General features: G+C 41.4%; 1 protein-coding gene across 2 annotated transcripts in view; it reads right to left on the minus strand.

Annotated features, from left to right (window-relative positions):
• MOXD1 (monooxygenase DBH like 1) overlaps positions 1 to 23,093 on the minus strand; it is a 51,871-nt gene extending 28,778 nt beyond the window's left edge. Inside the window, exons 1-4 of one of the 2 annotated variants that reach the window (XM_075748109.1) lie at positions 22,720 to 23,093; positions 10,718 to 10,864; positions 9,108 to 9,275; positions 8,906 to 8,989 (exon numbers count right to left, since the gene is read on the minus strand). In XM_075748109.1, coding sequence (XP_075604224.1) covers positions 8,906 to 8,989; positions 9,108 to 9,275; positions 10,718 to 10,864; positions 22,720 to 22,989 — 669 coding nt within the window. In that variant the 5' untranslated portion in view covers positions 22,990 to 23,093. The remainder of the gene's footprint in view (positions 1 to 8,905; positions 8,990 to 9,107; positions 9,276 to 10,717; positions 10,865 to 22,719) is intronic. The other variant, XM_075748108.1, reaches the window with a different exon arrangement.
• Positions 23,094 to 23,412: the final 319 nt, after the last annotated feature.

Consider the following 23,412-nt stretch of genomic DNA (forward strand, 5'->3'; position numbering starts at 1 on the left):
TGGGATAAAATCAGCACAAGGCTCATGACTCTGACATGACACAGCCTCCTGAGTCAGCAGAACAAATCTTGGAAACTATTGCTCATAACCCTGTAAAAATTCGTATTTACAGGGTTAACATACAAACATGAGATGACTTACAACATATGTGCAGTTAAGTAATGGCTACATTAATACTACGATTTCCACATTTTCTCACCCTGAGCCAGATCCTAGTACCCTTGTGTAGGACTCCAACATCCCTCAACGGCACCCATGTAGTCACACAACAAGGGCCATTTTCAGATTACATGATTCTTTTGAAGTCACTTGAGAATACTGTATTAAAATTATACTATATTAACTCTCTAGAAACCAAAACTGTAATTGGCACTTCATAAAACAGAATGACACAGTTCCGGTCCAAGCAATTTAAGGGGTAGTAACAGAAAGGTCACTAAAATGAGAGGACAAAGAAAGGAGACTGAAGTTTGCAGTTTATAATAATTTGCTTAGATACTTATGTTTTCTCAGGTTAGGGGGTGTTGGGTTTGGTGGGGTTTTTTGTTTGTTTGTTTGTTTTTTGTATTTTAGTTAGATCCAAGATGTAAATTAATTTCTTACCAAGTAAAACTTCAGTCTTGGTATGAAGAGAAACTATTCGCCATCTACCTGTGTTTCATTTGCCATCTGTGTGCATTTTGATGTCATGTATATTATGTGTGGACGTGGCGGAGTGGTATTGTCCAACTAGTGTCTGTCTCTTTTCCTACTGTTATTAATGTTCTTTCTCTCTATTTTACCCCTGGGAGTCAACGAATCTATGCTCTGGACATAGTTGTGACTACTGTGCATTCCAAGTGGAAGCGTAGATGGAAAGGGTACCATAACACTATCCTCTGAAAACTAACCCCAGTAGCTAATGCTGGGGTTGCAGAGTGAGAGGTCAGTACTGAAGAGAAACACTTTACACAGATCAGAAATGAAATTTCTTCTCCGTATAAGTTACGTTGGAGCAATTAAATGTGGCCTTATGCTACTAACTGACTTGTCTGATTAGAAAGTTGGTCTCAAGAAGCAATGCCAAGAAGTCAGTAGGACCGAGGCAGATCTGCTCTGTGATCCATCCAGATACTCGCCTCACACTGTGCAAGTCCCATCAAGTCAGATTTTACTACCTATGAACCTGCTGTTCTGGTATTTGCACAAAAGATGGTTTGTAATTACTCATTTAAGGCCCATTTCTACTCTGAAGTATTTTATTGCTTGCTATGATATGAAATGTGAATCGGGTAACTGCAAACAATTCCTAGACACGATTTTATTTTTTTTCAGTGCACTACCTAATCACAGACTTACTCTAAAGCCATACACAAAGCTAAGGATGAGGAAGAAGAAACAAAGACATGGTACAACACAAAAAAGGAGTCAATCAATACAAAAATACATATTTTCCAACCACGTGCTGGCATAGTCAACACATTGCCATAATGCATGGATGCTGTTTTAATTAAAAAAAGAAAAATCAGAGAAACTGGATTAAATTAACTACATGTTCAAGTTTGTTGATGACAGGAATGAAGTAGATTAATTATTCCATACTTCGTATGCAAAAATAATGCAGCAAGAGCTGCTTAGTTTAAGTATTCTTATTGTAAATGTATACCAGAGAAATGAAATAAGACTACCGCAAAGTAAGATTATGTTCCACTACGAAACATAAAGTTTGGTGTGACAGTAAAATCTGTGGTCACATGTACTTTCATCTTTGATCACAGAATGAAATAATATATGAAATAGTTTTACATATGAAATAATTTAGCAGAATATGAGAGTATTTCTGCTATTTCCCAAGACAGTTGCTTGGGAAACTTTTAATTTCCAGCCACTTCACTTATATGATTCTTTAACACTGCAAAGCCTAATGGGCCAATTCAGGCTTGCACTGAAGAGACAGTCCTCCAGATCAAAGGGCGGATAGCTTGCAAGCTCTGCAGCGTTCGTTTGGTTGCCAATCTAATTTACCAAGGCTGAAATTGCTTTGCAGGGGAACATACAGGAAAATAGAGAACATTTGTTTGTGTCAGGCTGCATGATGCAATTTGCTAGAGTTATCACATTTAGCAAAACGTGAAAGTTCAAGCCAGAGAACAACAAGCAGTTACTGTCTGGTATCACTCAAGTTAAAAATCAGTGCCCTCATTTAGGTACTGAAGGCTACAGGCTGCCCTTCTGGCTTTCAATCAATCAGTCTCTTAAACTGGAGTCCTTTTGTATTTTCACACTGGGGTCTTTGGTATCACTAAAGCATTCCACTGTCAAAAAGCAGAGTTACCCTTGGCAACAAGTTTTTTTCTGGAGTTTTTACTTCCTTATCAGAGATTGCTCTGAAACTGAACATGAAGATTAACTAGCAGCTGCTGGTGTGCTCTAATATAGCCTTTCTTGAATTGAAAAGAGGCTCCCTTTTCTACGGAGATCAACAATGGAAAACTTTGGTGCTTATATAAAAATATGCCCAATGTATCGCTTCTCAGTTAATGCTAAATAATTATATTTTTTCTGGCGATATGCTTGGCCTGTTTTCACTAGTCACATCCAAAATTTAGTGCCAAAAAATTACACAGGATTATGTTTGAGAAAAATCCATTTTTCCTAAAGGCAAATTTAAAATAAAAAGTTTTCTTTTGTAATTTTTGCTCCTATCACAATCTCTTCTGTCCCTTGACCGTTTTGATGGGACACGTGTCCACCGATTCATCCGTCTGAGCGCTACATATTGAACACAGGCTGGTTATCTGGGTTCTCTCTTCAGTCAATACAGGGGACGCTTGAGCTCACGTGTCTCAGACACCTCCTCTGGGATGTTACAAACAGCTATTTTTGCCACTGGCTCAGACCTGTAGATAAGTCAAGTTAGGTGACAGGAAGCCCATCTACATGGTTGAAAATTTACTGTCTTAAATATGTTGCCTGAGTTTAATTTAGTATGCATAAGGTGTACTTAAAGAGATGCTGAATTTCGACCACATTAATCCCCAGCATGGGGCTTCTTCCCCATTTCAGCAGCACTAAACCTGCTCACTCCATTCTCATAAGCAGGTTCAAATAATGCACACGAAAGGAGCGCTTTATACTGCATCCAAATGTTTAAGAGCTTACCAAATGCAACCTACTATCCTCCTTTCCAATGCCAAATGCCCTCTAAAACTGGGCATCCCATTAAAAAAGTTCTTTTACAGAACCTGAAGTATTTTATGCTCTTGAATACAGCCATATTGCAGCCTCTCTGCCAGTATTTCTTCGACTATACTAGTTTCAAAAAAAACCCAGACAGTTTGGAACTATAGGAAAATGAGTAATTCTTACAGAAAAGACATGTAGATACAGCTAAATGACCCTACTACCCAATTGTATTTGTTATTTTACCTAAACTGTTTTTCCTGCTCTTAATAGTGAAATTCCGTGTCTGACATGGTTTTGTTTATGGGTTTATTACTACTGAAGCCCCGGGAACTACTTTCCCTGAGGAAAACACAGTATATTTCAAAGAAATTAAGAAAATAAAGAGGGAAAATTTACGGCGTGTTGAAACTAGTATAGACATGTTATACACTGAAGCTAAAAAGCTTCATGCAAATTGATTATGGCACATCTGGCATGTAGAATATACATACCATTCCTTCACCAGTAAACACTGTAAATTTTCAGAAGTTTACACACAGCATTAAACAAATTTTCAGGAGTAGTGGGAGACCACAGGTATAAGGAATTCACAGGAAAGCTAGAGACAGTAGAGGAAATACTGTATTTTAAGGTTTTTAATTGTGGCGGAAAAAACCAGTGGAGCACATGGGAGACCTGCGGTTAATGGGAAGCCCAAGTAATGAATCTTTAGCAGATGCAGTTATATTAATAAGCAATACAATGAAATTAAATAAACAGAAGACATGGAGTATTGAAAGCTAAGCTAAAGACAGTAATGAAAATGCTGTATCTGTAGAACCAAAAGTAGAAAGAGCACAAAAAACAAGCTTTGAAAATACAGCAAGAGCTGTATTTACTGAAATACATGGAAGTATTTCTTACGAATGTGAAATACATTTTCACTTCCATGCCGCTAGTAAAGATTCGCATGAAGCCAGTTCATGATAAGCAAAGAATAAATTCAGCAAATAGGCAGAAAAAAACCAATCACGAGAAAATATTCATACTAACTGTCAAAGTAGAGAGACGCATGTCAGCACACATGTATCCGCATGCACTGAAAATCAGACATCTTGACGGTACAAGAATTAAAGGATGTCAGAAGCTCCAGTGTGCTGCCACTGGATATAACACTTTTTTTAAACCAAAAGTGCAATAAGAAAAAAACCCTTTTAAAACAGGCTATTTACAAGAGGGAGGGTGCTGCAGGGGTTCCCCTTTTCAGCACGAGCTCCTCTCAGCAAGCACCCCTCGCTCTGCCAGCCGCCGCTCCCAGCCCCGGCACGGCAGTGACTCTGCCTGCAAGGACTCTCCACACCCCGGGAGCTGCCCTCAGCGTGGCTTCAGCAGGGAGACAGAGACCTTTTCGTGCAGGGGCCGGGGCATGGGCATGCCTGTGTGTCTGCTCTACCAGCAGGTCCATCCCTCCCTCCGAGAGGTCCTGTCGGAGTGGAGGTCCTTTCCCAGGTGCAGTCGGTGAAACCAGAGAACTTTCTTTAGGGATGTGATTAAGAGGCACGTTCGGGATCAGTCAGAATAAGAATATTTACAGAGAACTGCAAAAATCCTAGCAACAAATAACTTTAAACCCATCTCTGGAAAATCTGGGCTAATAAGTGGAATGCTTTTTTTCTAAGAAAGCTACTTCTGAGAAAGCTCCTGGCTAGCTTCCGTACGTGAGAAGAGTAAAAATCCCTGTAGGGTAGTAAGCCTGAGGCACATACCACAGCCTGAAGCTGAATGCAGCAAAACAGGCCAATGCACATGTAGCTGCAGGAGGAGTTTGCAGATGGGCTGCAATGCGCGCTCTCCCACACGAAGAGCAGCCGGGGTCCACCACTCCAGGACCACTGTCGAGCCATCCTGCAAACAGCTGACTTAAAGAAAGATGGTTGCCTGCTATTACCTCCAAGCAATCCCTTTCATCTGTTCTGCCTGCTGTTATTTTCAAAATTGATCTATTAACCTGGTAACTGGTTCTGCTAACAATAAACACATGTGAGGGAAAAACCTGTAGGAGTTTAACAAATTTTCAAGCAGCCACTGTTCAGCCAGGTAGGCAGCTTGAAGCTGAGGAGTGACGTACTCCATCAGACTCACAGAACCAGCTCACTGCCTAGTATTGGTTGTAATCTGGATAACTCTTATCGCTATTATGCCCAGCTATTGAGAAATCATCTTACTTTGTTTTACTTCTTAGCAGAGATAATTTTGAGTTATTTCTCCAGGAGTTCCCGGAGGCATCAGAGAAGATCTTGTAACAGAAGGTATTGTAGAGACATGTAGGAAGAAACAATCTCTTCCCTAGGGAAGAAGTTGCAACAGGTATGAAACAAAGGAAGATTAAACAGAGAAGTCCTAACCCTGGCCGAGTGCCTCGTTATCACAGTGAAGTTCTGTTCTCCATTGGTAAGTGCAGCATAAGGAGAAATTACTTATCCATGTCCTTATTCTACCTATGAGATGAGCGTAAGATTACAATCTTATCTCTTGCACAATTTACATGTCATGTAGTGCAGCTTGATCAAGAACAGTCCATAAAAATATGCTGTTTCTCATTACCTGAGGTTCTTGGAAAGCAGGATGAATATTATGTAAAGAGAAAGAAAAGACATAAGATCTTACATAATTTACCTTCAGCTGATTTCAGATCTCTTATGCTAGTTATTTCTTTACTTTGTGCTAACAGAAAAACCCAGACCTTCCATTCATTACCCAAACAAGCCCTTTGATTCACTTCAAATCAACAGCTTGCTCATGTGGGCAATCAGGTGGAGGACCATGCCTGAGCTACCCAGAAAGCAAAGACATCTGCAAAATAGCTTCTCATTTTCCAGAGAGTCATTCAGTTTGGGGGACATATTTTTTTTCCATGAGAAAAAAAAAGCACACAAGAGGAAAAGGATGTGGTCCTGACAGCTGTGTTATCCAGCATCAGAAATGGTACAAGTGCTGGTCTGGTCCCATGACCCCCATTTCCGTGTGGGGCACTTCTGTTGTGCTCCTGGCACATACCCTCCTGTTGAGTTTCACCAAAGGGATTCAGTTCACGAGCTCCATGACTGCTTCATGGCAGTGACCACGAATAAGTAAGCAAGAATAACTTGATTCGCTTCAAAAGTGTGCTTGTCATCCAAACTAAAACACTACTATAGATGCATCCTAAGACCAAGCGTTATCACTTACCCAGCTGCTGCACCACTGGATTGTATTTATGAAATCGTTGAAATGCTTTGAATGTGTTCTGCCTGCCAGCATAGAGGTACCCTTTTTTAAAATAATGCATGGTCCATGGAAGGTAAAAATTCCTTTTTAATTCGGAATCCGGATTCAGAATCTGGCATTCGTTAACCAGAGGTGATTAAATGTCTTGGCCTCTAACTCTAATGATAGGTCTAATGTTTCGTCAGTTTCTTTCTCTAAAATATTGTGCTTTCCAGATTAAACTGTTATTTAAAGAAATACATTATTATAACATGCTCAGAGCAGTTTTCAAGAAGAAAGGAATGACAGAGAACAGCTGAACAGGATGAAAAAAATTCTTATGGTGGCTGTTGCACCTACATGAGACTCCAGATCACCACCAGATTTACACATACGCACAGCTAAGCGCACACTTCCGCAGTGTTGATGGCACACATTGTCCAACGAGAGCTGAACTGCACTTCAGTGCTCCACAAAATCACACAGGACAGAAATGGCCGAAGTCAGCTCAAACGTACACTACTTAAGTGGACTGAATTACACCTGAGATTAATTTGTACCATTTTCTAAACTTTTTTTTTTCTGTCTGTGAAAATGAGATGTATAGATTTGTATGAAATTGATGCTACAGAAGGAAACCAGAACCAACATCTACTGTTTAGTAGATGTATTTACATCTAGTATTTAACTAACACAAACAGTCTGGTCAGGCCAAATAATTCATCTGTCCTCCCCTTTGCAAAAATTCAATCTTTGTTTGCATAGCTAATACCCTCCTGAGTCGCCATAAGCCCCATCCTCTGTGTATCAGTAGGCTTTAGGATATGTTGAATCAGTTTGCAAGAGTGCATAGATACAGTTCCACAATGACCCTCGATGTGTCATCTACAAAAGTCACACATGTGAAAATATAAGTCGTGCCCCTGAAAATAAATGCTAAGGAAATGTTCCTACATAATTCTTCTCTTTCTGCAGTAATTTTTCTCTCTCGAAACATTTTTAAGTGGCAAGATGAAAACTGTTTGCTTTTCTGAAAGTGGAAAATTGCTGAGGATTCGCCTCTAGTTTTTAACTTTATAAAAAACAAATAAATTGCTGATTTCAAAATGTGATTTCTAAAATTATAGTATTCTTTATACATAATCATAAAAATATAAAACTATTCTAAAAAATGAGTCAATGTTTTAGCTTCAACCAACCACATTTAAAAAAAAAACGACTAACCGTATGTGCAGCCAGGCAAAAATTAAAAAAATAAATTCAGAAAATATATATAATAAATAGTTCCAGAGAACTTTTTAGCAGAACAGCATATATCTACAACTTCTGTCAAACTTAACACGGAAAGCATGATGCTGATACTACCATTGTGAAGCTGTCTCACTTGAAAGCAGACCGCTAGGAATCCTGGTGCATATATACTGTATTACAAAGAAATTCTGCTTTTCGTACAGATCTGTGAAAGTAGCTGTCACAAATTTCAAATGTGATTAAAGATCAAGTACCTGAAGGCAGAAATTTGGACTTTGCCACTATTCATTCTGAAAAAATGAGGATAATAACTATCTGTATTTCTCAGACATACACTGGAGATCATATGTTAAGTTCTCTGAGTTAATTTAAAATTTCAGTCTTACTGAATGCATTGGAGCAATATGATTGACAATAATTCAAAAAATGGAATAGAACTGTGTACTTAAAAGCATCAATGAGTTCAAAGAAAGATTATTAAGCAGTCTAGAACAATAATAACAAGTTGTTCTTTTAGGAGGTCTTCAGCATTTTGCTTCCGGGAAGGAATGTGACAACCATCTTTCTCCCAGCATTCTTAAGCTTTCAGTTCCAAACTGAGAGAAAGTTAGAAAATGTATTATAGAAAAACATGTTTATGCATGTGGGTTTTGAAATCACCTTGGATCCTGCTGAACCTTGTGTAGATGTTTACACATTTTTATTAATTTTAATTACAACATCCATCTCTTTTTTCATAATATTTGGCTTTTACACAGCTGAAGATAATGGAGCCTGTGCTTGCATGATGTAACATGCCATAACTTCACTGTGGTCATCGCAAGAGAGGTGATTGGAATGAACTAAGAACCTGGCCATTTATTTTAAGAAATTTCACTATTTAATTATTTTTTAATCGAAAATTGCTCTCCGTTCAAAGAAATTCATGACATTTTTAGATAAAAGTAAAACTTGATGGAACATGCTTTCAGACAATTTTACTCAGTCTTTGCCAAAAACGTTTATGGACAGAAATAATTTTCAACCTCATTTCCTTAAGAGGGAGAGAGGCCGTAGGAGGAAAGAAAGAAAGGGGCTCTGTCACTGCGCACGCCGGTTGTCAGGGCGCACATACACATACACTTGGCCCAGGTTTGTTAAGACAGAGAAGCGGTCGTGTTTTCACTCCAGTAAGTAGTGAAACAAATTTTGACAGTGCAAGAATTGATTTGAAGAGCAATCATTATCTGAGCTCCTCTAAATTTGCTCAGTCAGAATCACTCACCTTTGTCACGTGATGCTTTTCATGTTGTACGGGAATCTTAAACATTTGGCACCAATATGTTGTATCCTTGTCTGGTACAGGTACCTGTCTTAATAGAAAGGGCAAGAACACAATATTATAAAAGTCACATTACCCAGTTGCGTAAGCCCAAAGCTTTAGCTGCCACCTTATCCCCATCTCCACATAAACCCACATAACTTACGTCTTTGTTTGTCAAGTCAAAGTATGGCAAGGAGGCAGACAAGACTTCTTCTTTCTCAGGATTCAGTAAACGTAGACTCTTTGTACCACGATTAGACCCATGGTAATTTTGACCTGCTTCTCCCATGTCTTTGTGGTGGTAGGCCCATATTACCCGCACTGTGCTCTCCTGAAATAAAGAAAACAATCAAAAAACCCATAAGGAATAGGAACAAGACCTTCCTCGCGTAGTTCACGTAATTCCTAAGATCGGTATGATGTAGGTGTTGGTGTACCAGGACAATGACAATGTATACCAGAGGAGCAGTCACCTACTGACTCAATTTTGCCTTTAAAATTAATAATGTTTTATATGCATAGAGTTCATTGTATATCTGCAGAAGTTCAATCTCTCTCTGATAGATTCCTTCATTAACGCTGCAAATTTAAATCATATCTGCAAATAGCAGAACAGATTCATAAAGAGGTAACCAACTAAATGCATCAAACAATTTTTTCTACAGATGCCACTCATTTGGCCAACAATCAGAAGGTTTTCTCCCCAAACAGTTCCCAGGCTCAACTCTGTAAAGAGTTGAATACCTTCTGTGAACTGCTGTCCTTACATGCTAGGGAAGATAGACATTCAATTACAGAACAGATTTACACCTTAAAAATCAATCTACAGCCACAGCGCAGATCAATTCTCTGTAAACTATTCTTGGATTGCAATAATCACCCTTGAGACAAAAGAGTCTAATAAATCCTGAAGTGTCCCAGAATGTTATATTATGCTGAGACAGTTTGGAGCAGGTGCGAAAACCATAGATCCATCGACTGCCTGGAAATGTGGTGGTTTATACAGCTGTGGTTTGCTTCCTGCATCTTTCAGCTCCTCACGTTGTTATTACCGCGTATATTGTGAAAACGTAGATAATAGTGTTGAAATAGTATAGCAATGATTCCAAAATGAGTAGTAAACAAGCCAAAGCACAGAAAGCCTTGCAAATGTCTTCAACCAATCTGTCATTTCCAATACAAAAGTCATCAACTTCATATAATTTAACATTATGCTTAGGAAAAAGAACAGCAGTCCCTAGGGCAATGGGAGAATTTACCATGAAAAGCATTTTATCACGGAAGGAGTTTTATCATAAAACTCTTCAACTTCTTAATTTTGAATAAAGAAATAAAACCAAAAATATACCATAAATATATATGCTCCAAACTTTTTAAAAAGTCTACTTTTAAGATCAATTACAACTTAAAGTAAGAGCTAAAAACTGTTTCTCAAGTTGGCATCTTTTGAATGACTGTAACTGTGGGATATGGGACTTGATGGCCCAGACGAACCTGTTTCAATCCTGTGTTCACTTGGTGTGTTAGAAATTAGAGAACATAATCCATTAAAGCAGAAGGACAAAGAAAGCTGAAATTAAAATGTAAGATCCTAATAAAACTAGCACAAATATTTTACATGGTTAAGTTAACCAAACAGTTGCTTTGGAAAGTGAATTTCTTTAATTCTGTCCTTTTACTAAGATGAGATTTTAATAACCAGCTTCATAACCGCATATACATTTGGCCCATATTAATGCCTTTATCCCTCTACATATAGGCAGAGCCTCTTACCGTTATGCTTTTGTCATTTGTATCACAAGTGTGCAGTTCTCTGCTAAAAGCCAATATTGTATGTGTGCTGTTTTCCATGGCATACTCCAGATGGTAATCCTGTTGAGGGTCCTTTTTAAGTACTCTGTTTTCATCTGTAAAATAATCCTGTCAAAAATAAAAGGTGGCCATTATTAAAATCTAATATTAAATTAAAAATCAAACTCCATGTCCAATATTGAAGCATCTTAAAGCACATCTTTATGTAAAAAGTTGAAGTATCACAGTTTCATATCAAACGATAAATCTGTGGTGGCATTGAACATTTTATTTTTTTTTTTTACTAAAAATCTTCAGGAAAGCAAGTTTCCTTGATAAGCAGCTTAAAGAATGTCTTGAGCAACTTTAACAACATGCTGCCAAGAAGCCTAATTTATCATGACTGGGGTGTCGTGAACTTCAGGGGAAATCACAGAGAGAACGAATTTCACTTAGTATTCACAACAACACAACTTTTTCTTTCTTTTTCCTTCCCCACAGAAAGCGAACCTCTTGAATTACCCTTGACCAGAACCAGAAACCCTACGGCTTAACAAGCACGGAGAGTGCTCCATTCATACAAAAGGTGCTGGGTTGGGGTCAGGTTGGGGTAAGCTGTGTGTAAGAAAGACGCTCCCCATCTGGGGTTCAGCAGAGGCACGGTACAATGGAGGAGCGGCCGCAGCGATGCCGAGTCATTAACCTCCTCACCCCGAATTCCTGCGGCCCCGCGCAGCTGGGACCCGGCCCTCCCTCTCCTCCAGCCTCAGCCACCTGGAAAGGGCTGGCCACCGCCTCACAGGCACCTCCTCCGGTCGCCCTCCTTCGAGTTTTAGGCTGTTTCTGTCCGGTTTGGGATGGGCTTTTAACTGATAGATATATTTCTCATGCCAAACGGGCTACAGGCAGACACCATTAATCACGCAGCATCCTTGCAGAGTTATGCAGTGCCAGCTGTTCCTGGAAGGCGTTTACTTCTGTAGCTATTTGGACCTCCATTCACTTCTAGAGAGACTTCTAGCTTTCCCCTTTTGTTAAAGCAGAGGTAACCGAGCTGAAAAATTGTCAAATGTTAGTTAGCTCCAAGTATATTGATACTGGTAAAAGTATCTGATACCTTATTAATTCACTAAAGGATCACTTGGGAGCTGTAATCTTAAACTTAATCCCACCGTAGAAATCTGTGTGCGTGCAAGAGCCCACATGCACACCAGTCAGAGTTCACAAGCTGGTCTGCCTTTTACAGATGTATGAATAACTGCATGCCCAAACAGTTCATTAAGGTATATTAATTTGTATAAAATTATCCCAGTGATGATGCATCTTCAAGGTAGAAAAGGGTAAAAAGCTGATCACTTTTATCAGTATGAAAATACTCGGATTTAATTCTGTCTTGCCAAAACTACTGAAACAGTTTGGATGTTTTCAGTTCCAGAAAAAAAATCTAACTCTCAAAATTTTTCAAAGGTACTGACAAGAGTCCTTCTTTTCCTGTCAGTACTTTTCACGACTACAAATGAATGAATACATATGTGAAAGAAAACACGCATGGAAAAATAGTCCCCAAAAAGAGCAAAAGAGGGGCCTAAGACCTGAAGGTGTGTGCTGAAAGAAGGGGAACGGATGAGTTATGCTTGTTTAGAGAAAAAATTTTGGATTTGCTTTTCCGGGTGGAAATAATCAGCCTGTTCTGGGATGGTACTTGAAGATGGGTACTTTATGGGATCAAAACCTTCTGGTTTAACTCTGCAACACTGCTTGGAAAGAGGCAGTGTATGTCTATACACAATACCATCCCTGCTCTGAAAACACTCCTCTATGGAATCTCTGCTTTCATCTTAAAAATAGTAAGGCTTGTCTGTACGAGAAATGTAACCTTGTAAACATCAACTTCTATCAAAGTGTGATATCTTTGCTGAAATGTTAAACTAAATTGGAGGAAGGCACCCTTGTACTAGAAAAAGCACCCACATATTGAATTATTGAGGAATATAAACTCAAGAATAGCTTTTCCTCATGTGAACAGGTTGAAAGTCTTTGCCTGAAACCACTGTGAAGGAAAGCTCAGAAATGTGAAGCAAGGTTTGCTGTGTACACTCAAATATTTTGCCCGTGAACTTCACCATCTCTTAACAAGTCTAGAGGACACAGCTGTAACCAAAAAAACCTCTTGTGATATAGCCCTGGCTTCCATGAGCCTACAGGGAGAATACAAAAATAACCTGAAGAAGTCATGTAATTATTATTAGCTCAGATGTGCCTTGATAACGTGATTGTCAGTGTAATTATTTCACTCGCCTGGATGACAGTCAAAGACAGGTCCCAGCTCTGGCTCACTGCAAGGGACTCATTTTGTGGCTGCCGGCAAACGCTTTGGGGAGGGTGGTCCCAAAGCTCGGCCCCAGGAGGGTGCCCCACTGCGCCCCGTGGGATGGGAGCTGGGTTCAGAGAGTCGCCCTGGGGGCTGGCAGCGCTCCCCGCCCGGGTGCTCGCTGCCTACCCCTGCCATCGACGCTGAACAGCACCTCGCTCCGTGACTCACCTTAAATTATTTTGTGGGTAGATGCTAATCTGCCCAACTAACGTTAATCTTTCCCATGTGAAAGTTTCTGTGAAGTAATGAATTCCTTGTCTCTAACTTGCTCTGCCTGATACATGCCACCTTGAAACAGTCCTTGAATATCAGGGTGCTGAGAGTACCTGGGAAGCAAATTTATGTAATGCCCAGGAAGACAGAGATGTCCATTTATTCCCCAAATCCTCCACCGAGTGCAGCGGTGCTGCCCTAGAGGAATCAAGTGTGAGTATACTTGCTGGGAGCTATTTAGGAGTTAATGAACTGCCTCTATTACTATTTTTTATTTCCTTTGTTGAAAATTATCCAGATGTTCATCACAAAAATAAAATCAAATAATACAACAAAAAAATTTCTGAACAGTTCAGAATTTGATTGCTCAATGTCTCACATGAAAATTGTTTACCAGTTTGAAAACAAAATAAGGCCACATATTGCCAAAAAATCATACTGATCTCTTTGTGTTCACAAAGTCAAACTACACAGACTCTGCCCAACCTACCAATCAGAGCTTAAAAGCCTTTAAGACATGTGTTTGTGTACACAATGTAATGAACAAAAGGAGGTTATAAAAAATGAAGACATACTGACAAACTGTGATGCCACTTCCTTTTCAGCAGCATCTTGGAAAAGTAAGAAAAAGTTAGTTGTTGATGTATCTTTATAGATATATGTCAGTATTTAGATTGGATATTAGGAAAAATTTCTTCACCAAAAGAGTGGTCAAGCATTGGAACAGGCTGCCCAGAGAGGTGGTGGAGTCACCATCCCTGGAGGTGTTCAAAAACCAGGTAGACGTGGCACTTCGGGACATGGTTTAGTAGGCATGGTGGTGTTGGGTTGATGTTGGACTTGATGTTCTTAGAGGTCTTTCCCAACCTTAATGATTCTATGGTTCTATTCTATGATTCTATCTTTATACATGTCCTATGCTTCCTTTCAGAGTAGAAAAGTAAGAATAAATGGAAGTCCTGCTCCTATGGTACAAATGCAATCAAAACCATCACATTTGGACAGCCTACACTGCCTTTAAGTCTTTGCATCTAGTCAAAGGAGAAAGCTGGGTACCTCTGAAGGCCTTTGAAAAGTGACTTATAAGGCCAAAGGACAGCACAGAGGATGGATCCACCAGAAGCCAGAGAGGGGACATTAGGCATCTGGGCTTCAGCTGAGCTCAGGATACCTAAATACAGCTCAAAACTCTCTCAGGGCCAGACTACCATAACACAGAACTCATCTAAATCCACAAGTTTACTCATTTAATTCTGTAGAGAACATTTTCATCAACAGAATTACAGTCCTTCAATATCTATCACAGATGGTCTGAGACGAGCCTCATATAAGAACAGCTTACCCTCCCCACCAGGTAGGATGAGGCTCTAATGTGGCGACCTCTTTTACACAGATTTGGGTTTGCCATCCCATACATCTAGGTTAGCTAGAAAACCTGTGTCTTTTGTAGGATAGATTATACTGACACAAGTCCTCCTGAATTTCATGGAGTCCCAGCAGAGATCTGCAATAATTATCAAGCCCTTAAAATCGAATCTTTTAAAACACTCACAGCAGAAACCTGAAAACATGGATTTAGGTATTGATTTGGCACTTGCATCCAGATTCTTTGGTTTCTTATACACACAAAAGTATGTATCATATCTTAAATGAAGATAAAGTTGCCAAGTTTCACATCAACTTTACAGAAGTGTAAGCAGTTACAGAAAGAGAAAATAAGGGTGAAATGACTATATTTTTCTAGTAAGAACATCTTATTTAAACAGTAAGTGTTTAAAAGTTTTGGAAGTGTTATTGGTCACGCTACATAATAATATCATAACATAATAACAAAGATGTTATTTTAATGTCAAAATCTGCTTATTCAAAACATTTAAAGTTTCTGCACAACTTTGGTAATATTGTATAAACTGGCATTTTAAGCTCTAGACTAAGTTGTGCAATCAGTCAAATAATTAGGTATCTCCTTCCTCACTTTAACTAGAAGTTGAAACAACATATGGAAAATGAAAAATCCTCCTGACAGTACAAGTTAGTTTATGTTCTTTTCCAGATGTCAAGCCGATCATGTTATACTGGTTTTCAGATCCCATTAACCTCTCTCTTTCTTAAAAAAAATATTTTCCAGCATATATGGTTCCTGATTGCTGCTCTCCAAACAGTCATGGAGAATAATTTCTTAAGGATGTGAAAAGAAGCTGTTTTATCCTTCAAGCATGTAAGCGCAGCTGCAGAGGAAAGCCTGACCCCGAAAGCACCACCAGCTGTCATCGCAGACGTGAACAGGTGTTTATGGGACTCCTTCCCCACATCTTTACAATGTACAAGATTGTTTTGTTTATGATATCCATTTCCCATCCTAAATTATAGACAGCACCTTTCAACCTCAAGGAGCATAAAATAACTCTCAAACTGTGGCCCCATCCAGCGATCGCCTCGCGGTCCCGGCTCACGAGCAGCTCTGCCGCCGGGATTTCTGCGCGCTGCCCTTCTCTAACTGGGAGATCGTTGCCATTTCAGCAGCGATTTAACACTTAGGAGCAAGTAAAGGGACAAGCCAGGAATGGGAAATGAGGGCAAACCAAGCTGTGTTGCAACTAGTCCTCACCTATGGTCTGTAGCCAACCCATGGAGTTTTGAACATCCCCAAACTACCAAACTGACGTCCAAGACCAGGGCTGAAGACAAGTTTGGCAAAAGGAATCGGGAAGCTGTAACCAAGATGAAAGTTGGCGCAGGAGAGGCTCTATCTTAGTATAAATAGGATGGATAAATTGCTACAGTACGCAAAAGAACTGACCAAAACATTTGTTTGAAATAAGCACCAAGCTATGCCTTTCTGGGTTTCCAAAAAAAATAACTGTGGTTAACATTTCTCTTTTTTATTGTTGCATTTAATTTAGATGGAATCCTGCTGCTCATGCTTCCAGCACACACTGGATGTTACCACCAAAAAGAAGCTGGTTTTACATTGTATTTGGCAAGAAGCAAACAGAGCATGAGTTTACAAATAAGCAAACCAAACTTTTTTGCAACCTCAAACAAATTTCAGCAAAGATCTTACTATGCTCTTATGTTAGGGAAAAGCAGAGCCCACCCACAGAAAACTAACACGAAGCAGGAGTCTGAAAGCATCACTGCTCCGTATAAGAACACCTTGAGAGCATTCCAGTTGACTGATCCGATCTTGGGATTGGCCCCTAAAGAAAAAATATCCACAGAAAGGGTACAGCAACAGCAATCAAGCAGTTGCAAGAAGTTCCTAAAGTAACTGGGATTGGTAAATTCAGCTGCTGCCCAATGAACAGTCTGTTTGTAATTAATTTACTGATTGATCTATTTTTTTTACCTACACAGAAGATCAGCATGAAGCGATTCTGTCCTTGCTAGGAAGCCTGGATCTCACTCGTGCAGGCGGTTCTGAGAAGCTGCACACAATTCCTGGTACAATTCCAATGAATCTGGCTGAATTGCACAGGAGTAAATGTGGATTATTTACTTCAGGTGTACTACTAACTTTGACAAGGACGGAAATTTTTATCCGTAACAAATAACTGTGGGTGTGTCTGTATTTTAAATGCAGACATACACATATACACAAAGACATACATGTTCCACTCGGGTATTTACAGAAACTGATAATGCATGTTTGTGTGTGTACATGTACATATATTTTCTTTGCAAAAAGAGGGTGTGTATTTTTTACACATGAAACACAATGATTTACTTAGAGACATGTCTTTCCTCATTCAAACTGTAAGTCATTTGAATTTATTTCAGTGTATTTCTTATATCTAGTTAAATGCTGCCTGGGGCAGTGACACCCCTTGGTGACACCCGGCAGTGACACCCCTTGGTTTCTGTGGCATTCCTGGGAGATATAAAAATATTGCTTCCTCCACACGCAAATGAAAAACACTGAAACGTGGAGAGCCTTCTAACTTACCACTCAAAGGTGTAAGAAGCATGAGCAGTTAGAAGTTGATATGCCACCCTGCTTATCAGCATGGGTAATTTGACTTTGCAGCAGAGTCCCAAGGACCTAACCGAGTCTTTACATCAAGAATAAATGTTGATGTAAGAGGTTATATTACAGTTATATCAGAAGCTATAAAGCTAGATTAAAGGCTGTCCTAATGCAAACAGACTAGACAAAACATGTAGCAAAGTGTTTTACGAGAAAGAAAACCTGTAAGTAGGAGATACTGTGTGATTCAATCTCACAAGTGTACTTTATCACACGGAACATTCCTGATGCAGGAGCCACATTTAACCAGTGCACATTTTCTTGTTTTAATTACTTTAATTACTTCAACTATGAGGAAGTTTTAAAAACACTTAAGGGATTTTCAGGCACAACTATTAATGATACTTCTTCCCAAAATCTCTGTATGTGCCTTAGAAAATCTCCCCTCTTTCCTCTCCTACTTCTGAGATACTTGTTGATATTGAGAATGAAATCATTCCCCCGTTATTTTAAGCCTTTGCATCACTCACGGTGGCTACATTTCCATCCTGCCCCCGGCACCTATTTTTGGGGAGCTGTAAGAAAATTCCATTTTCTTGGTGTTTCCAAAATCCAAAGGACAAGAAAAAATACCGTAGAGAACCGAAAATGTTGCAGAACAGCTCCCAAAAGCCTGCAAAATTCACGAGCTACAGAATTCTTCTCATCTTTTGTTCCCCAACTGTTGCTTCCTTGTCCTAACTATTGTACCTCTGAAAGGGAACTACAAAGCTCCCAGCCAGTGGAGATGTACACTGGAGTGTCTCTTTATGCCCCGGATCCAAGCCAAGAGGGACTCATTAGTCATCTGGAGATTTTGCCCCAATGCCCAAAGGCATGAAATACCTCCAACAAAGCACCGACTGAGATATGTCAGTGTGGCACTCACTTTGCATCTCTCTCTTGGTGCCTTTCAAGTTGTTTTCTCAACACTTCTTTTGTTGCTGTTGGCATGAGTGCACTTAAAAGCAGCATATCGTTAAGTACAGAGAATGCTCACTGTTTTCTGTCCTTTAAAATCTCTTCCAAGTACTTCCCTATGAGCAATTAAGCTAATTCTATGGGATACATTTGATAACAGATATTCTTTAGTTTGGGTGACAGTTAACAAGCAAGGCTGTAATGAATAATAAAGTACTTTTTAGTGACACACAGTCCCTATTCACCCTGAGTAGGGACTATTTTTGTGCAAGTTCAACAGAAGATTCTAACAATGCAATCCTCTTGTATAACTTGCACAAAATAGGCATTCATCAAGGAGGATTACTCTCCCCAAAATGGGGCTCTCAGCAGCTACGTGCTGTGGGTGGGGATGCACAATTCCAGACAGGGGTGGAGACCAAGGAAAAGGCATGGGTCTAGCATGAAAATGCATGCTGTGTCAATTCATAAGCACAAAAGAGATGCATTTAAAAAAAAGAGAGAGGAAAAGGAGGGGAAAAAACTAGATGCAGAAGCTAAGGCTGCTGCAGGAATTGTGATGAAGAGTAACGCACGCTGCAAGTGACCGTGGCAATATTTCAAGGTAACATTTTGCTAAGTATGAACTCTCCCTCCAAGTCCACCCCCTACCTACAGAGACAAAGGCAGCTCCCTGCTTTCTAACACCAGCCTCCATTGGTATCTTCTACCTGTTATCAGACACGCTGATAACAGACAGAGCACGTAATCTGCTGCTCTGTCACCACAGGGCTCTCGGTAACATGCGAGAATCACTGATCTCTCTTGTTCTCCCTCTGCGTGGTAGAGCTGTGTCGCTCATGACAATATAGTAAAGCTATGCATGTATGTATTCATGCTATGTTCTCTACATCCTCCCAAAATATGTCTACATTCCCATTTCAAATACCAAACTTCTGAAACATTAGGACAGTAAATGTATAATTCTCTGATCATTCAAACACTCTCCAAAAACCTTCCAGAACCATGAAGGTTTGTTCTTGTCTCATGGCGTCGTAACGCTTTTCACCTTCATATATTTAAGGAGAACTAAATCTCAGACTTTCAAATCATTTTAGCCTTTGCTTATGCCAGGCACTCTTTCAGCTTAAATATAGCTCAAACACAGAAAAGCAAACCAAACCAAGTAACTCATTACAGCAAAGTTCAGGAACCACCTAAAATCTGACAAAGTAAAACCCAATCTCAAATACCCAGCAGACTGAGTCACTAGATTTTTTTCAGGGAAAGCACTGCCTGCTGGCAGTGGGAACAGCATCTACTTGCTCTGAGAGGATGAAGAATAAAAGCCAGAGGAAATGTTTTCTCTCTTCTCTAAAAACTGTCTGGAAGTTTTCCTCTATCACGATACACCAATCCTGCACAGACTATGGAGTATCTGCTTTCTGCTTTTTGCCTTTACTGACAGCTGTAGTCTAACTACATTTACATGTTTGCTCCCAGAAGAGGACTCTTCCCTCCAAGAACACTTTCTATTTTTAAAGGAGGAGAGAGAATTTAAGGGGGAGGAAAGAGGCTAAATTCTCCCAAGAGACTAGCAATTTCAGTGCCCACTTGAAAGGCTACAAAGGTGTTTCAGAACATCTCCTGAAAATCAGGCCACTAACAAGCATCTCAAAACTTTCAAAGAAACCAAAAAATGACCCTCCTAAGAGGTTAGACCACGATGCACATTTTCCAACTGATGATCATGGAATAAAAACATATTTCTAAAACCGAAAAGAAAAGTAAGTTCTTTCATTATAGGGTGTACATATTTTATAGAGTGCAGCTAGGCATAAAACCACATACTTTCAAGGGTACTATCTATGAAAAAATCCTTTTTAGTAGTAAATAATGTAAATGATGATGATATACACTTAACACAGAATGTGTTTTTAAAATATGAACCGTATTTGTGTGTCCAGTAAAGGGAAGAATTAGATATTATTGAAATAGCATTCTAGAACAAGTTACTCATTTTATACCAATCCCTGCTGACTGGCCAGAAAAAGCCTTTGGAAAAATTTTGTTTCTTCATCGTCTTTGTTTCTGGCCTTTCCTTTTTGGTGCAAGTATGGAAATATTTTAATTGAGCAACTTTTAAAAAGACCTCAGTCCAGTTGAAAAAGAAACCTTGCTGCCTAGAACTGAAGAAGAAATGGGGATGGAGGAAACCTCAGGTTGCAGGCAAACTTAAAAGATTTAAGTGTTTCTTCTGTGCCTTTACCTACTCAAAGTACAACAAAATAACTCATGGCACTTAGCATAGCAGATGTTCATGTGCTAAATTAGTGTTTCAGGAAAAATATCAGGTGCTCTGTAACAGGACGTGCGTGCTACAGTCCTTCCCTTTTCTATCTATCTCAGCTGTATTTGTCATGGAATGTCAGTGAATAAAATCTTTGGAAGAAGAATGGAATTTGTATGGAGCCGTTTTTAAAGGATGCTGAAAACCTGTGAGAGGTGCTGAAAAGAGCCACAAAAGTGCTTTGAGTGCTGGGGGTAATGTCCTGCAGTGGGATGCTTAAAGAGCTAGATTTATTTATGTTATGCAAAAGAAAATTGAAAAGTGACTTGATTACAGCATATAAATAACTTTATGGAGGCAGGATGGGGGTTGGAGTCGACTTTTTAATATAGTAGAGAAAATACATAGCTGGAATCTGAACACAGATGAACTAATAATGGAAATCAGGAATAGCAAAGACTCGCCATTGCCACAAACCAGCAAGAGAAGTGATGGATCCTCCATCACTGGATGTCTTTACAATAGATTTGGATGCCTTTCTAAAAGGCTTGCTTTACCCACAGGATCTCTGAACGAACCAAATACAAACTTCGTGTTTCTTTTAATGGCCTATCTTCTGAAATGTAAGGCTCTAGCAAGCCTTACAGTCTGTGAGCTAAGAGCTCGTTGCTTGATAACCAGGAGTATTCAATTATTATTAGTATTAATTTATTTAGACTAAGGTTTTTGGAAAAATTATCTTCATTTTGAAATATGGAGGAAAAAATATTCTGAAAATCGTCAGTCTGAAATTAGATAAAACAAATATTTCCCTAAACTTCACAAAGTGAACTAATAGGGGGAAAAAAGGAAAATTTTATGCTAAAAACTCCCTTTTTCTGGAAAAGGTTTGATTTTATAAAATCTTGACAAATAGTAGGGGAAGCATATTAAGCATTTAGTTTTCTTATGATGAAATGTTAGTAAAAATCCATGTTCTTAAAGCAAAATCTCGCAAAACTTAAGCAGCAGCTTCAAAGATCAACTAGCTCTAACAGGATGAAAAGAAGATAAACGACTTCTCCTAGACCATACTCTAACAACTGGGTGCTACACTGCTCTTGAATTGCCTCTCTAAAAGTTATTATTCAGGCAACCAGGGGTGACAAGTTGTCATGACGGACCCCGTTCCCCTTTCACTCACCTGTGGGACAAGCTGTCCCTGTTCCCCTGGCCCCAGAGCAACTCCCCCAGGCTGGATCTCAGACTGCTGAGAGGGGACTGAAGGTGTGGGTCCCTTCCCCCTCACGGTTGCTACCCCACCAGCCACTGGTGTCTCTAGAAGAGGATGCTTCGCTGGAAGCACCAGTGGAGCCCACGTCCTGCACTTCTGTTCCCAGCTGTAGCTCTGGCAATGTCTAGACAACTAGAGAAACATGCCTAGAGAATTATGACAATACAGCTGGGCTCCTCTGAGGTTGCTTTATCAGATCAAGCACAAGTACCAGGAGCCCCAGTGGTTACCCTGTAAATTCTTTTCAAGAACTGAGTCAAAACACCTCCAGCTGAGGACAGGAGGAACACGGAGGACAGGAGCAGAACCGGCTGTGCCCCAGCAGACAAGTACATCAGCAGGCTGGGAAGCTAGTGGGATCGTGCTCTCACATCAGCGGGATTACAAAGAGGAAGCTCAGGTGGCAACCAGGACGACCAAGCTCCGTCACTTGTTGGTTGCACGGATGAGCTAGGGCAGGGTGAGGGGAGAGGTGCCGCTCATCGCTGGGAAAGACTCTGCCATCCCTCCCCTCTTCTCCTCGGGTCTAGGCTCAGGGGGCCGGCAGGGAGAGAGCGCCCAAAGAGAGAGAAAAGGGCCGTTGCATTTTTCTGGATGAAGAGGAAGGAAACCCGACACCTTTGACGAAACCCGTGCAGAAGTTTAGAGGGAAAGCTGGCAGGGAGCGGACCAAAAAGGAATAGCTCCTCCGGGGGAGAGGAACGCAGAACAATAGGGATAACCAAAAAGAGGTACGGAGGTGAGGGACGAGGAGGCTGCGCAAGAAAGACAGGCAGGGAAAGAGGGACGTCCCGAGAAAGAAATAGCAGGGGGAAGGTGGGCGGACAAAGGGGACCCGGGACGCGCGGCCGGAGCGGGGTGCCGGGAGCGCTCTGCCCCGGCAGGCGCCGGCGGCTTGCGGGCGAGGGGAGAAAGAGCCGGGCCTTACCTGCAGGTAGGGCTGGCCCCTCTCCACGCCCCCCACCACGATGTCGGCCGAGGCCATGCCGCCGCTGGCCGAGAGCCCGAAGCCCACGTAGCCGCGGGTGCGCACCTCCAGGCGGAAGGCGAGGGCGCTGCCGCGGCGGCCCCAGCGCAGGCGGTAGGCGGCCGCGCCGTCCAGCACCGCGCTGTGGGGGTAGCTCCGCGGCGGCGGCTCGGCGGCGGCGGCACACAGCAGCCCGCCCAGCACCAGCGCCCAGGGGCGCAGCCGCCGCATCCTCCCGCCGCGCACCGGCGGCTGCCTGTGTCTCTGCGTGTGCCCGGGCGCGCGTGTGCGTGTGTGTGCGCGGAGAAGGGGGGCCGGGTGCCCCGGTCACCCCGCCCCCGCTGCGGGCGGCACCGTGCCGGCCGGCCCCGTCGGGGCAGCGCGTCCTCGGCAGCCGCTTTGTTCGCTCCCCGCCCCGGCCCGGCGCTGGCGGCCGCCCCCGGTTCCCTTTCCACCGCCCGTCGGGGCCGGGCAGGGCCGAGCCCCCGCCGCGCCGGCAGCACCTGCCGTGCGCTCGCCGCGACTGCCGGGCTCCCGCGGGGGCTTCCCGGGGAAGCGGTCGGAGTGCGCGTAAACGAGCGAAAATCCTCCTCCTGACGGGGGAAGCGGAGAGGAGGCGGCGGACGGGGCTCCCCCGCTGCTCGCCGGGGACCC

This window comes from Balearica regulorum, chromosome 3, assembly GCF_011004875.1.
Source record: "Balearica regulorum gibbericeps isolate bBalReg1 chromosome 3, bBalReg1.pri, whole genome shotgun sequence".
Taxonomy (NCBI): Eukaryota; Metazoa; Chordata; class Aves; order Gruiformes; family Gruidae; genus Balearica; species Balearica regulorum.